At 35.6% G+C, this 15299-nt stretch overlaps 2 protein-coding genes across 3 annotated transcripts; one reads left to right on the forward strand and one right to left on the reverse strand.

Annotated features, from left to right (window-relative positions):
• The first annotated feature begins 972 nt into the window (after positions 1-972).
• Positions 973-5965, forward strand: LOC122830743 (B-cell receptor CD22-like). Its single transcript, XM_044116394.1, has 10 exons — positions 973-994; positions 1094-1462; positions 1548-1844; positions 2660-2917; positions 3022-3282; positions 3844-4110; positions 4192-4488; positions 4581-4668; positions 5184-5253; positions 5444-5965. Exons 2-10 carry the CDS (start codon positions 1123-1125, stop codon positions 5444-5446), a joined length of 1881 nt encoding a protein of 626 aa, XP_043972329.1. The 5' UTR covers positions 973-994; positions 1094-1122; the 3' UTR covers positions 5447-5965.
• A 26-nt stretch (positions 5966-5991) lies between these two features.
• si:dkey-24p1.1 (uncharacterized protein LOC556718 homolog) lies at positions 5992-14697 on the reverse strand. 2 transcript variants are annotated; one of them, XM_044116376.1, is made up of 17 exons: positions 14498-14697; positions 13757-13893; positions 13246-13647; positions 12413-12709; positions 11767-12036; positions 11259-11531; positions 10890-11165; positions 10514-10801; positions 9514-9783; positions 9097-9348; positions 8887-8965; positions 8727-8802; positions 8420-8568; positions 8159-8219; positions 7474-7565; positions 7330-7387; positions 5992-7215 (listed from the first exon to the last, which is right to left on the reverse strand). In XM_044116376.1, exons 2-17 carry the CDS (start codon positions 13809-13811, stop codon positions 7003-7005), a joined length of 3111 nt encoding a protein of 1036 aa, XP_043972311.1. In that variant the 5' UTR covers positions 13812-13893; positions 14498-14697; the 3' UTR covers positions 5992-7002. The 2 variants fall into 2 exon arrangements, with proteins under 2 accessions (XP_043972311.1, XP_043972312.1); XM_044116377.1 differs by having other exon boundaries at positions 13246-13644; positions 14498-14696.
• Between the last annotated feature and the right edge of the window lie 602 nt (positions 14698-15299).

A 15299-nucleotide genomic window follows, 5' to 3' on the forward strand; every position in this document is an offset into this window, starting at 1 on the left:
CATTGTATCAATGTTAGATTTTAAATTCTCTGCTTTAGGGTATTTCTTAAGGTTTATCTCTCCTACAGTTTCTTTTTTGGTGCAGTTCATTCATTCTACTTTCTCTCACTGCTGATAATATTATGTTAGATTTATGTTTTGCTAGAGGGAAAAAAATCAGTTTTGAAGAAAATGTGTCAGCCAGTGGACTCTGTATCAAAACCCTGTTGTTTTCTGGTTGCCAGAGTCCAGTAGCACAGCTGCATGTTCTCGTCCAGACAGACACGCAAGGAGACTGGCAAGACTCACTCGCTGAATTGGAAACACTGCAAAGTCAATTCTGGTAAATCTCTGAATTTTTTTTATATTAGATTCCATTAAATACATATAAAGTCTTTTTTTGAACTCTGTAGTAAAGTGAAATAAGTTTATTCTCTTCTGTTTTTTATAGAAAAACTTTGCTAAATTCCACCAAAGTTAAGTTTGGATTTAACATAGTAATTTACTGAATGTTTTTGTATTTATTTATTTTAAATTAAATTATAAGACAAATAAAACAGAAAACAGATTATAGATATCATTTGTAATGTCCGTGGGCAGATACTAAAAGTAAACACAATTCTGCTCAAATCAAACTTTATTGCTCACTCAGGTTGTTATTTTGATTATTTTGTAAAGCAAAGTTTGGTATGACTCCCCATGAAAGACAATTATTCAACTAAAATAAACTGAATAATGTAACATTGGTATTATTATTATTATTATTATTATTATTATTATTATTATTATTATTATTGCAATGCTTTGATGTAAACATCTGTATTAATAATGCTTCAGATGTTTATAACTGATCTTTACTTTTATTTCAGTTACTTGGAAATTAATAATAAAAAATTAAGATTAATCCTTTAATTTGATTCTTTTCTGTCCATTCTGTTCATTCTAGGTTTAATAACGTGAAAAAAATCAATGATGCTCATTGTAAAACTTTTGTTCATATATTTTTCATTTCAAGGTAAGACTTTTCATGCTATATGTTTTTAATAAAAATCTGCTTTTGTTGAAACCTTGCAGTTGTTGAACCTATGTTGATGGACTCATTGTTTTTCCTCAGGCATCTTTAGCCAGCAGTGGTCAGTCTTCATGCCTCAGACTATAGAGGGGCTGAGTGGATCCTGTGTGATCATCCCCTGCACTTTCAGCTTGCCTTCTGAATGGGATCAACACCTGGACCACTCATGTAAAGCCGTATGGAAGAGAGGCAGCTGGAGCCAAACGCAGGTGTTTGATTCCAGCCTGACTGGAGCGAGTGTGAGCTTAAATCTCCTACAGGGAAAGCTGACCGGGATTCTGCGTGACAAAGACTGCACCACCATCTTCACAAACCTGCCATCTAACCATTATGACAACTATTACTTCAGATTGCAGTGTGACAACTCACTGAAGTTTAACTTTAGAAAAAGTGTTCGTATCACCACTAAAGGTCTGTTTAGTAGAGGCTTAACCATGAAAAGCTATATTTTTTTTGTTTATGACCCACAGCTTTTCCTTATTGTTTTCCTTTTCAGATACACTCCCCCAGCCTACCATAACTCCCCCTAGGCTGGAAGTTGAAGAAGGCACTGCAGTTTCTTTGAGTTGTTCAGCTGTTGTCCCCTGTCCTACTCTTCCTCCACTTGTGACATGGACACCCAGTTTAGGGGACATCGAGGAGAATATGGAAGCAAAATCTTTAAACTCTGTCATGAACTTTAATGTTTCTTACCTCCACCATGGACAGAAGGTTTCCTGCAGTGCTGCCTACAACAGACAAGCTGGGTACAGTGACCTTGTCTATGAAAGAAGTTTGACTATACAGGTTTTTTGTGAGTATATTTGTGAACAGTTTTATTTTTGCTTTAATTCAAAATATAATCTAGAGTGAATTGGGTTTATAAAAGTAGAAATAATAACCCAATCAAAAGGCAATCTTGTCATTCTTTTACATATGCAATGGTCAGGTTTTACAATCAATTGTAGCAATTTTTTTGTCTGTAGTTTTGGAGATTATAGTGACACATTTGACAACTTTTTGGAAAAGGATTACAGTTTGAAAAAACACTAGTAAAAATTATATGCTGAAAGTTTTAATTTAAATTCCCTTTAATTATCCAATTTGCAGTTTTATCTAAATAGAAGATACTGACAGTCATGCTTTTTTGATGAGGTAGATATTGCATTCTTCTCAAGGGGGCGCAAAGTCTCCTGTCAGTGGAACCTGAACAAGTCTTTTGTTGCCTGTTTGCATGTCATGTTAATGTGTGTATGCATGGTACTATAAGAAAATATTGTTGCTTACCGTAGGTGGCTGATGATGCTGAAGTTGATACCTGATAGTCTTGATTAAAAAGCTGTTGCTGTGTGATTAATGGATCACAAATTTATTGGATCATCTCTAGTTTCAAATTTTAGATATTAATAAATGTCAGACCTCAGCGAAGTAATTCATAAAAAAGATTCTTTAAAATACATTTTGAGATTTTTGACACATTTGCTTCAGCTTTGAAAACTAAAGGAGCTTTTTAATAGTGTTAGTACAGTGATGTAAAAAGAAGAATAGTTACTATTATAAAAAAAAAAAACATATAATCAACATGCATATGGACTAGATTTGTATTTCCTATTTCTCACTTTCTTCCAGACCCTCCACACAACACATCAGTCAGTGGTTCTGGTCCAGTAATGGAGGGCAGTTTGGTGATTTTGACCTGCAGCACCAACTCAAATCCAGAGGTGGACAACTACACCTGGTACAAAGTTAATGGCGAGCAAGTGGAAGTAGTTGGATTTAAGAACAAACTTTCCACCACAGCTACAGAAGTTGACCGGCAGTTTTTCTGTCAAGCCGATAACGGATATGGAAGCCAGAACTCTTCCATCGCTTCTATAGATGTGCAGTGTAAGTATGTGCTTACTGACACATACTTACACTGCACATACAGACACAACACAGTATTCCCACAGCCTAAAACTAAACTGACTGATACTTGTTTGTATTTGCAGTTTCTCCAAAGGACACAACAGTTCTTGTTGAACCATCCGGTCCAGTAGTAGAGGGCAGCTCTGTGTCTCTTATATGTAGAAGCCGTTCAAACCCTCCAGTGACTAATTACACCTGGTACAGAGATGGTGAAGTGGATCAGGAGACTGGACCGGTCTTGGTTTTAGACAATATCAATCCCAGCCATAGTGGTGGCTATCGCTGCTCTGCAAAAAATGATCTGGGAGAAGAAGCTTCAGCAAAGACTCAGCTGGATGTTCAGTGTGAGTTTGTGCAACTAAGAAAAAATGTTGAGCTACAGTCCTAACAAAAAACAGAGCAGTACATTGTGTGGATTATGGCTTTGCTGTATGTCCAGCTGTGAAAACCAAAACATGAAGTAGAGCCAAGACTTGTTCACAATAGAAGTCTGGATAAATGGACAGTGACACATTGTCATGTTGCCTGACAACCTCAGAACCCTCGCTGTGTCTGACTGACTCTGCTGTGCAAGTGTTCAGACTTATGTGGAAATGTTTTGTTTGGTTGGTCCCCTAATTGGGATGTTTTTCTTTTCATTTCTTCATTTTACCAAACCATGAAGTGTAATATCTTAATTTTATGTAAGGAACACATAAAATACCAAATTATTACGTTTGTAGATGTACTTCTATGTACCTTTTCAATTAGGAAGAAGGAATTATCAAGTAAAAGATTTTGAAAGTGATTTACAACCACCAAGGCCAACTCAAAGTTAAATTTTCCAACTAGATAGAATCTACAGTACATTTCCCATAAGAAAGCAATGCAGCAAAATCAAAATAAAATCAACTGATTTCTTTCAGATTCCCCTAAAAACACCACGGTGTCTGCTGACCCCTCTGGTCCGGTTCCTGACGGCGACTCTGTGACTCTGACCTGCTCCAGCGTCGCCAATCCAGCAGTAGCTAACGTTACCTGGTTCCGAGCTGCTGGAAGAGAAAAGGAAGTTGTCGGATCAGAGCAGGATTTCACCTTCAATGTGACCAAACGCTCAGAAGATCTATATTACTGTGAAGCACTAAATATTCATGGAAATCAATACTCAGAACCTGTCACTGTTGATGTCCTATGTAAGGTTGATATCCATAAAATATTTCTAATTTTCCCAGAATTTTCTCCAGCAAATCATATCTTATCATCTTTGTTTTCAGATTCTCCAGAGATCCTACCGTCTTCCCTCTGCGTTAGAATATTATCCCAGTTCAGATGCTCCTGTGACAGTCAGGGTAACCCGCTTCCTTCCCTGGTTTGGGAACTGGCTGGAGAACCTGTCAATCACTCAGCTGACATCCCAGTACGGGAGATAATCATGGGACATGGGACCATGAGGAGTGTCATCACTCTGTACCGTCTGAGTGCAGACATGCCCACTTTAGTGTGCATCAGCAGGAACTCACTGGGCTCAGACAGTCTGGCTTATAATGTTTCCTCCAGTGAAACTCAGCTGGGTGGGATACTTTAAGATGCTGCATTTATTTCTGTGATGCGTCATTTATATGGTTTTGTTTGTCATCTAACATGGTTTGTTTTGGATCTTCAGCTGTTCAGGTTGTGTCTCTGCTAATCGGATCAGCTGCTGGAGCACTAGGGATGATGATTTGCATCCCATTGCTGATCTTTTTTTGCAGGTAACAAAATAAATAATTCAGCTGGCACTTGTGAAATTATTCACATTAACAGAACTATCATAACAGTGAGGGATGTGTTCATTTAAAGACTATTGTCACAAATATGGCAATTTTTTACCCATAGTTACCTATTTGTTTGTTTTTATGCTATTCTTATTACCCTCCTAGTTATTTTTCTACACATATGAAATAAAGTATTTAATTTCCTTGAAATTAATGATAGAGAACTGTGACAGCAGCTTTATCATTATTGACCTGATATATGACCAACCTTGTAGATGCATGTAACTGTCTGAAAATGTTTTCTATGAAAGTTGTTTTTCTTTTTGACCAAAAAAGGCAACAGGTCTAAAATTGATACATATGTCAATACATTTTTGTCAAGTACATCCAGATCATGTAAGCTTCATAACACTCTGTAAAAATACATTGTGGGCATGCTTTATAAATACTGAGTCAGTTTAAATAAATTTCTTCTTACTCCTCTCATAATCAGGATTTTTCTTTTGTTGTAGGAGAAGAAAAGACAGCTTTTCACTCAACAAGGAGTTGATGGAAACAGAAGAATGTTTAGTCACCAATGTGGTGAGTTTAGTTTTTTGCAGAATCATGACTTATAAATATGCATTAGGTTACATGTAAAACCAGAAGGCATCCATGCATAAACTAACTCTGTGATGCAACATAACATTTTATTGAGAGCCTTCATACTCCCAGACTTCCTTAAATAAATGCAAGTGATTTCACTTCCATTTATTGTACCCTGGTCTTTTAGTAGGTCAGTTCTTCCCCAGAAGACAAAGCTGCAGTGAAAGAGGAGGAAGGAGAGACGGAAGAGCACCTTAACTATGTCAATGTGGATTTTGCTAAACTGCAGGCCAGATCAGAAGGTGAGCTTGGAGAAGGTGCTATCAGGGGACTGGAGTCAAAGACAGCTGAGAATACTGAGATCCGCATCCAGTGCAGAGAAAGTGATGGTGTGGATACAAAACAGCAAGGACATTTCTCAGACACTTCCTTGGGACAAGGAAAAGGCAATAATGATCTTACAGAGGAGGTCATTGCTTAATTTTAAGTAGATTTGTAGCAGAGAACAAGATCCAGGACTTTAGTTTTAGTTCAACATGATTCTGAATGAGTTGATTCTGAATATTTAACCTTACAATGATGTAAGAAAACTATAACAACAATGACTATTAATAATAATAAGTCATATTTGTAAATCAACTGTTTGTCTAACACTGTATTTTACTAATAACTAATAATTTTGTCTCTTTATTAAAACTTCTGTCTGAAATAAAAGCAACAAAGAGAGATCTGATAAACATTTTTCATAACTTTGTGTGTTTTTATTAAATTTACATGTGCGGCTAAATAAAATGTTCTTTTACAGTGCAAAAACATAGACATACAATACAATATTTGTTTCATTTTGCATACATCAGATACAAGCCTCATCATTGTAAATATAGCATAGCTTAAAAAAACAAAAATAGCAGTCTCAGTTTTTAGCTTCTTATATATAGAATTAAATCTTTGTTAAAGCTCAACCTATTCATATATTGTAAAAAAGTATTTGCCACCTTGCAGATTTGTTCTCCATATCCTGAAGCATCAAAGCAGGTCAAGACTTGTACACTATCACCGCCAATTCTGCCTGTTGGTTTTATGCTCATTTTTTTAAATGCTGTGTTAATCTTAGTGCCCTTTAAGTAACTTTGGTTAACGGGTCACTCCTGAGAAAGTTTATGAATCTTTTATCTGTTTGTGAATAATGGCTTTTACTGTGGTTTGCTGGAGATGCAAATCCTAACATCTGACTTTGTAACCCTTTGCAGACAGTTCTTGAGTTGCTTCTGGTAGAGGCTACTTTTTTAATCTTTTAGTTACATTCATATGGTCAGTAATATTCTATTTAAAAATATTTACAATCTGCAGGTTACATCTTAAGACCTTGTTATGTGCATTTACAGTTCATTCACGGTTGAAAAATGTTGTTTCCTGTTTTCACATAGGGTAAGCGTGCTTTTAATAGCTTTTTTTCTTTAATAAGTCAAGTCATAATTTGACTCATTGTTTTATCTATTTACTTAGTTTTTTTTTCTTCAGTAACTTTAAATCTGTGTGACAAAAAAGCAAAAACAGAAGAAATTAGTAGAGGGGCTTTTTTCTGACACTATACATGTTAATTACAATTGGAACACTATTCACTTCCTTATCTCTTCTAATACTTTGTTATTGCACACAAATTGAAACTGTGAATTGGATATTTGCATATCTTTTTAAAAATATGACAGTTACAGCTCCCAGTGGGATTTTAAAGAGTGTATTAAATCACAGTTTGACGTCAGAGTACTGAGTCTCATCGTCAGACGTGCTGGAGTCTGTTGAGTCTGTCTGGCCGGAAGGTTTTGGAATAATGTCCACCTGAGTATAGTTGACCTCCTCTTCATCACTGGTCTCTGAGTCATCGTCAAAATTATATGGAACTTTGAATGGTGATACCACGTTGATGTTCTCATAGTCCTCCAGTTTTTCCTGTGCTTGCTAAAGCAATGACAGAAACATTTAAGAAGTGAACAGTAGTTGGGTTTCATGATCACCAGATACCACATATTTGTTCTGCAATGTAGTTATTTCACATGCAAAGAGATTGCTGACCTGTTTGCATGGGTTTGGCGTAGACACTTGTGAATAGACAGACTCTACTTCTTCTTTCCTGAAAAAAACTCCCACATCAGTACAATTTTGTATATTTATATATTTATTTACAAAAAATGAAAACTTAAAAATACTTTTGCTCACTTCGTTTTTTGAAAGTGTATAGAGGCGTAGTTGAGAGAGTCATCCGCCATACATTTTTGCTGGCTTCCTCCAGGCCTTTGTGCGGATGGAGCCTGAACAGATGCAGACAGAAGGCAGCAGTGACTGTAGTGGAAACTGAATGAGTTCATTCATACAGTAAAACAGAGGCCGTAAGTTGGTTCATTATTCTGTGCTGCAGATTAGTAAATAATTACTGCTTTTGCAAATATTATTGACCAGACAAGCCGCAAGGACACAGCTGCAGCACACAAGCAGCAGCTTTACTGGCGTCATACGCTTGGATGTAATGCAAATCTGCTAAGTTTCTTCACACAGATTAAGACTCGTTTTAAAATGAAAGTAGGCCTCAAGAATCAAATAAACTCTAACACTAGATTTGCCAGCAATAGAAATCTTCTGTTGAGGTATATATTACATAAAATTACCCAAAAAACATTTCCCTTCACTGATGTTTGTGGTGTAAATCTACATTTTCCTAATCGTTCCACTTTGAAGAGGTTACAGTCATTAGCAATGTGTGATCTTGCCAGATAAAAAGAAGTTATTAATGCATTTTTGTTGGAGCTAAAAATTATATTTATTTGAAATTTAAATTTGAAATTACCTTTATCTAGTTATTCACTGAAAATATTTTAGTTCTCTGCTAGAAGTTAACTTGACTCACTTGTTTTTCATATGGCACATTGACTGTAGAATAAACAACGTTAACATGATGGGACGTAGACCTGCAGAACAAGAATAAGGAAAAAAAAAAAACACATGTTGGCTGACGGTTTATTTTACTTGAAGACACTTGTTGTTCCATGCATTCTGTATTGGTGTGATCGTAAACAGATTCTTTTCTCAGAGAAGAAACAGCTGTGTCTCTCTGTAAAACACAATGTCTGTTGTTCTGTGTGGAGACAGCGCGAGGCTGCTCACTTACGTGACGTCTGGACAAGGCTGCTGATGCTGAGCCTTTGGACGGCAGTGTTGCTGTGGCAATAAGTCATCTCGGCTTCTAGAGGTATCTGTTAAGATATTCTCGTTTCTTGCATTTCTCCTTTCAGGCCTTTTGCACAAGCTACAGAAACCCTGAAAAGACAATAGAAGTGTGTAAGTGGGTCCTTCGGAAAAATAAAAGTATTCCCTAGCAGAACTTCCACAACAGCCTCTGTTAATACATGCACACAAACACGCAACACAAGTGTTTCTGTATAGTTTAAAATATTTCAGCAGAAATATAAAAATACCTCAATTATCAGCAAAAAATTACAGCAGGACCATCTATTTGTTGTCCTTTGTCGATTTGCTTTATTCTTTCTGTGCCTGAAAACAGTTACATTCATATATTCTTACCACTTGAATACATTTTAATTAAAAATATACTTTGACATGTTTTTTTTTTTTTACCTGTACAACCAAATAAAGCCGATGATGAGCAAGATCAAGCAAAGCCAGCCAGCAACTTTCATAATCTTCATAATTGTGTCTGTGGTTGCAAGAGACAGAGCATTAGCTTCAAACAGTTTTCAGATAACTGAAAATGATTTCCGTAGTTTTGTACTGTCTTAAAGAAAGAGCAATGAGCACAAAGGATTGTACCCTCCAAATTTTACTTACCATCAAACAGGCTGACTGAGTCTGACTTGATCTGACCCATCTCATTTCTGGCAGTGCAGTAGTACTCCCCTGCTTGATGGGAGTACACCGTTAAGTTCTGCTTGCGAGAAACCTCTGTGTTATCTGTCTTATTGTACCAGATATAATTAGCAGGAGGATAGGAGTAACTGCTGCAGCTAAGTGTCACAGAACGTCGTCCCCCTTGGTGCCGTTGCTCTTCTCCTTTAATGATTGTCGTCCATTTTGGTGGATCTAAGCAGCAAGATTTAATAAGAAACCACAGGGTTTTTTTAGTATAAGAAAATGAATACATGGGCTAAAAGGAAGAAGGAGGGATACAATCAAGGAGCAATTGTTCATCATGTTTCATCTCCCTTTTGCATTAAAATATACACTCGCGTTTTGTTTTATACTCACACTTTATATTAATCTTCACTTGTGATTTCCCACTTCCAATGACATTTTGGACTTCACAAATGTAAAGCCCACTGTCAGAGGGCTTAGAAGAATGTACAGTGAAGGTCTTCTCGGTGCTCACAGTAATGTCCTTATTACTGTTATTCCTTTTTATCCACTTGAACTGAGTTATCAGTGGATTGGAATGGGCAGTGCAGGTTAATGAGAATGACTCATTTTCTTTTACATTTTCTCCAGGTTTAGGTTCTACTCTCACATCTTTGGGAGCATCTGAATGTGGGTCAGAAACAGGGAAAAATTGAGAGGATCAAGCATACTTAGATCTTTAGATATGTGAACATAAATCTCTCTTTTAAAAACTACAACCTCATAGAAACAACTTGGAAATTTGTATTTTCATGTGTTTCAAAAAGACAAAAAAGAGTAATAATAGTGTTCCTATCCATTTTCATTGTGTTAGGCAGAAGAATGCGGTGCATTCAGTTCTTACTCGATTTTTACATCTTAAGTCAAAAAGTTAGACAAAATGTCATCAGATAACAAAATCCCACTACAGAAATTTGGTTGTTTCTTGTGAGTCTCTGCCTTATAATCCAACATGCTTCATGATTAAATCAAGATCTAACTGCAGGAACAAAGTCATCACAGACATCTGCTACTTTGATTTATCAATATACACTTCATAACATTTCTCATTTTAGGAGTTCTGTACAGAGCAAACATCAGTGGGCTTTGACAACTTGACCATCTATCTTGTATGTGATTCATTTCAAAATTTCTCTTGATTACCACTACAAGTACAACCAGTGATTCTTGTAATAGAGTTTGAGAATCTGGGTTCTTGAACAATTAAATGCATACATGTGTGCAGTTTGAATACCCTACTGGTTAGAAACTAGAAACAAAAGCAACTTTCTTTCACCTGAGATTCAGGAAATACTTCTAAAGTAAACTAAAAGGCTTTGATATTCAGAAAACTGTTCATCACAACATGACTCACATTCAACCTCCAGTTTCCTCTGGTTGCTGCTGTTGCGTCCTTCGCTGTTTGATGCAATGCAGGTGTACAACCCTGCGTGGGTTGAAGTTACATTAAATGTGTGGGTGAAAGAGTTTTGTTCATTAAAAGGTGGAGAAAAAAAACGTTCTGAGGATGAAAGGTCAGGTGTTAAAGATTTTCGCAACTCAAATCTTGACAAAGGGAAGCTTTCAGCATTACAGGTGATTGTTACAGACTGGCCTTCTTTAACTTTAGAAACCACAGACAGAGAGATGTTGGTGGGAGGAACTGTGGATAAAAACAACAGAAAGATGATCCTGTAGTGTGGTCTGTAGATGGATATGACACAATTTCATAAATTAACACAATTACTTACAAAGTACTTGAATGCACTTGGGCTGACTGAATTTCCCTCTACCAACTGTGTTGCTTGCATTGCATATGTAACAGCCTTCGTCTGTTCTTTGCACTCTCTCTAAAGTTAGATCCTTTTCAAGATTCAGTGGTGTCCAGTTGGTGGGGTTGGACTGTTTATAACGGTACCAGGAGAACCAGGGCTCTGGGTTTGCCTTGGTGTCACAAGTAAATCTAAGGAAGCTGTTCACTTTCACTTTATTTGTGGCACTGGTAGAAACCTTGCTTTGTGGCTTGTCTTAAAAAAAATACACAAAAAAGGCAGATTTTCAGATGTTTAGATAGAGTTTCAGAGAACATACTAGTGTATAATTGAAAGAGTAAAACTCACATTGAACGTTAAGCTGAAAAGGTTTTGATCTTCCTGAATCAACACTGTTTCTGGCTATACATTCGTAAGTGCCGCTGTCTTCTGGTTTGATGCTGGAGAAAACATATTCCTTCTGACTCCAAAAATTGTTTCCATCTTTACGCCAAGTAATGTTACTTGGTTGTGGATTGCTTCTATTCACATAACAAACAAGTTTAATCTTGTCCCCTTCTGTTATGTCGGTGTGGTATCTTGTGATCAGTAATTTTTTTTGGATTTGAACTGAAGGTGGATCTACAGAGAAAATAGATATTCATTTGTTTTATTTCCTTTACAGCCACTCCTTACCTAATCCCAATAAATGACAAATTTGCAAAAAATATATAAACATTCACTTTCTTATATCATATTTTCTATAAAAATATAATTAGAAAATGTTTACTAGACTTTGTATACAAGCTATAATTGTATTTACTATACATAAAAAAGCCATGAAAAAAATGATTTATATAAATCAAAAAATACTCACAGAGCACATTAATTTGTAATTTGTTAGACTGTTTAGTCCCATGGTTGTTCTGAGCTTGGCAGAAGTAAGATCCGCTATCTGATTCTTTAATTGATGTAAAATGAAGTTGATCTTCTTGAATCTGTTTGCCTTTTTTAAGGCAAACAGATTCATTTTTAAACCAAGAGAAAGTGACATTGGGTCTTCCATTAGCAGAGCATGTGAGAGTCACAGTGTCTCCTTCCTTTACGGGTTTGTCGCTCGTATTAGCAAGTACTTCGTTAGGAGAATCTGTTTCAAGCAAGACATGGCAAGAAGAAAACTCAGTCCACACATAGCAAATACACAAATGGTAGTTAGGAATCTGACTCTGAAAACTTTAAAGCAATTAGAAAAGTCAGCAAGTACCTATAAATATAGTAAATCAAGTAGATAAACACAGCTTGTTCAAGCTAAATGGAACAGCAGTGTACCTCCACATAATAGCATGATTTATTTGGTATAAAATAGTTTATTAAAAAAATATCAAGTCTCTCCAGCATAATGAGTTGTGGCTTAAAAGGAGTTATTTGGACTTCTTGAAATACATACAGTTCAACAAGTTTCTTAAATCAGCAATCATTCAACAACGTCAAAAAAGACACAAGAATATATTTCAGAGACTTACATTCTACAGTCAGGGTTACACTCCGGTTCAAATATTTGTCCTTGTTTCCTGATGTTTGGCATGAAAACACTCTCCCATCGTCCTCCCAGCTTGCAGTAAAGCTATAGTCTGTGCTTTTGGTTGTTTCATTTTTATTCACAATGTTGTGAGAACGTAACCCTTTTGGTGAAGGCTGCTGCTCCAGAGTGTTAATTTGAGGGTCAGAATCACATGAAATGGATGTAGAGCATGTGAGTGTCACCGTATTATTTGTCATCACAGCTGGTGGTTGGCTAAAAGTGATAAGGCATGGGTTTTCTGGAAATAAACACATCAATTTATTAATAAACAATTGAAGATAAATTGTGGCTAATATAAATAGTATTTAAGACATGATTTTTATGACATGAACACATGAATTCATTAAAATCAGTTGATGTTGGTCCTCTGTGGCTTTTTATCAAAACTGTCACAGAATCCTGTTGGCACATTTAAAGCTGCAGATATGTTGATTTCTCCATCTTTGTAGAAATGATCTCTAAACTCATCCTTGGACTTTTAGAGTTAAATTAATCACAAAATCAACTCTTTTTGCTGATAAAGCAAAAATGTTTGAATTTCCACTTTAAAATGTTAAACCAGTTTAATAAAAAAACCTCACTTGGGAACAAGATATAAGCCAAAGAAAGGTACCTTCTTTTTAGAACTTTTTCAAAAATTATTTCTATTTTCTCTCAAAGTTAAAACAATGGTTTTCATTCAGTTCACTAATTGGGTCGATTTGATCACAATATCACAATAGGATTTTCTCTGTACATCCTGAAAATGTTTTGGTTTTTTCTCCTTAAACTTACCCTGGACAGTTAGATTAAAATTTTTTGTTCCCCATTTGTAGGTTTTCCAAACATATCTGAACATATATTGTCCGCTGTCTGTTTTCTTCAGATCGCAGATCAATATGTTGCACACTTCTGATGAATACCGCTTCCCACTTGTCGGTGAGCTGAGATACTTGACTCTGTTTTTAAACTCTGAACTGACGGGACGTTCCATTTCATTCGAGCTGAAAACGTTGGTTCCAACAAAATCCATGGCCTTTGTCCAATTTGCATCCTTCATCCAGAACCAGAAAGCATCTTTATTTATGGGAGAATGACCCTCTGCTTTACATTTGATTTCAATGCAGGATCCCTCTGTAGCAGTTTGAGCACTGCTCAACAAATTGAATTCAATTTGTTGGCAATAATGAAAATCTGCTATGGAGAAAAAAAATTGAAAAATAAAAGACAAGTAAGTAACTTTAATCCATAAGAAAAACTATTTGGTCAGTATATAAGTGCAATGTGTAAAAGAAAGTGTACGTACAATTTATCAGGGTCACAAATATCACCCACTTTACAAAAAGAGTGTTCATTGTCATGCTTCACGGAGTGTCTTTCTTTCTTCTGTATTAGGTTACTTCCTAGGTCCAAAGGGCTTGTGATCTTGATGTTAGAGACATTCTAAAGCATTATGAAGAAATACAGTTTATTTAGAAAGATACAACGGCTAAGGTGTTCATTTTAAATAAAGGATAAAAAAAGGTTCAAAATTGTTTCCTTCTGATGTGTATAGTGGTTGTAATTATATAAATGCAATTAAAGTTAAATAGTTTTTTTGTAGATAAAGAGGAGGATTTTTTTGTAAAATAACTGTGCTGCTTGCATGTTCTTCATTTGCATGCATTTGAAGCAGAATCATAACACGTCAACATGAATATTAAGAGAATGTCTCTCTACATATACTTTGTTTTATATAAACGCAAAGGAAAAACTTTAGACTTGAAGTAGAATATTTAACACAGCATCTGTCAAAATGTCTAAATGTGAAGTATAGTTGAAAAGACTCTTAAAACTTCTGTGAAATATTTTACTTTTTTTGTCCAAGTAAAAGCTGATTTCAAATCAGAAATATTTTAAATCCTCCATCAAAGTGTTTGAGACAAAATACAAACCTTTACTACATACAGACTTTGCAATTAAGCACAAGAGATTATTTAAACTTGATTGAAAAGGGAACTAAGTAAAATAATGTTTAGACAAAAGGAAAAGGAATGTTTGTTCCTACCTCAGACGGGCTACTTGATCTGCATGCAGAACACTCTTCTTAGTGAAATAAAAATGTTCTTAAAAAAGGAAGTTTTCACAGTTTGTCTGAATTCTTAAAGGATTTGCATGCAAAATCGCACAAGCAGGAGGACACAGATACTTCATGACACGTTTGAACAAAACAGTTTCCTTTTTTCAGTTTGCCTGCTCTGATGCACACGCAGTTAAATTTCCTCCCACTTCCTCTGCTTGTTTGATACTGAAACATTGATCAAAGGATCTACAATAATATCTACAAAGCAACATTTGTGCTTATTTTGTGAGTCTTTAATAGAATTTGAATTTATCTTGCACACAAGTCAAAATGCTTATTTTGAAATTATTCCATCACAATGCAGCAATGTAAAAATTAAACACATTAACACAATGTTGTTGTTTTTTTTTTATTATGTGATGGCATTTTAATATGGTTGTTGGCATCAAAGTACCATGTGTCAGAACAAAACAAAAGACAAAGTAAACATTAGGTAACTTTATTGCTTCATCTAACTTAACCTACTGAACTTATTTGAACCAATTTTGTTCAAATAGTTAAGTTAATGAACTTAATTCAAATGGTTATTAAGTTTTGCCCAATTACAAAGAGACACATGGAGTAAGTATTGAATGCATAATGAAAAACTCTGCAAAATAGCACAAAAAGTTAAACAGCAGACATAAAGCAGTATTTACACAGCAATCCTGCTTCCTTACGCCAGTTAGTTTTGGTTTGGTTTAGCTGCAGGTAATAAAAATACTGTTTATGTGGCTCATACACACTG

This window comes from Gambusia affinis, linkage group LG05 (assembly GCF_019740435.1).
Source record: "Gambusia affinis linkage group LG05, SWU_Gaff_1.0, whole genome shotgun sequence".
NCBI lineage: Eukaryota > Metazoa > Chordata > Actinopteri > Cyprinodontiformes > Poeciliidae > Gambusia > Gambusia affinis.

What these genes read in the sequence shown, in the direction of transcription:
- LOC122830743 (XM_044116394.1), top strand. Translation starts at nt 1,123, where the DNA reads ATGCCTCAGACTATAGAGGGGCTGAGTGGATCCTGTGTGATCATCCCC. An exon ending in TGTCACTGTTGATGTCCTAT is followed by an intron (nt 4,111 to 4,191) that starts GTAAGGTTGATA and finishes CTTTGTTTTCAG; the next exon opens with ATTCTCCAGAGATCCTACCG. An exon ending in TTGCTGATCTTTTTTTGCAG is followed by an intron (nt 4,669 to 5,183) that starts GTAACAAAATAA and finishes CTTTTGTTGTAG; the next exon opens with GAGAAGAAAAGACAGCTTTT.
- si:dkey-24p1.1 (XM_044116376.1), bottom strand. Translation starts at nt 13,811, where the DNA reads ATGACAATGAACACTCTTTTTGTAAAGTGGGTGATATTTGTGACCCTG. An exon ending in CTCAGTCAGCCTGTTTGATG is followed by an intron (nt 8,966 to 9,096) that starts GTAAGTAAAATT and finishes TTGCAACCACAG; the next exon opens with ACACAATTATGAAGATTATG. An exon ending in ATGTGCCATATGAAAAACAA is followed by an intron (nt 7,566 to 8,158) that starts GTGAGTCAAGTT and finishes GCATCTGTTCAG; the next exon opens with GCTCCATCCGCACAAAGGCC.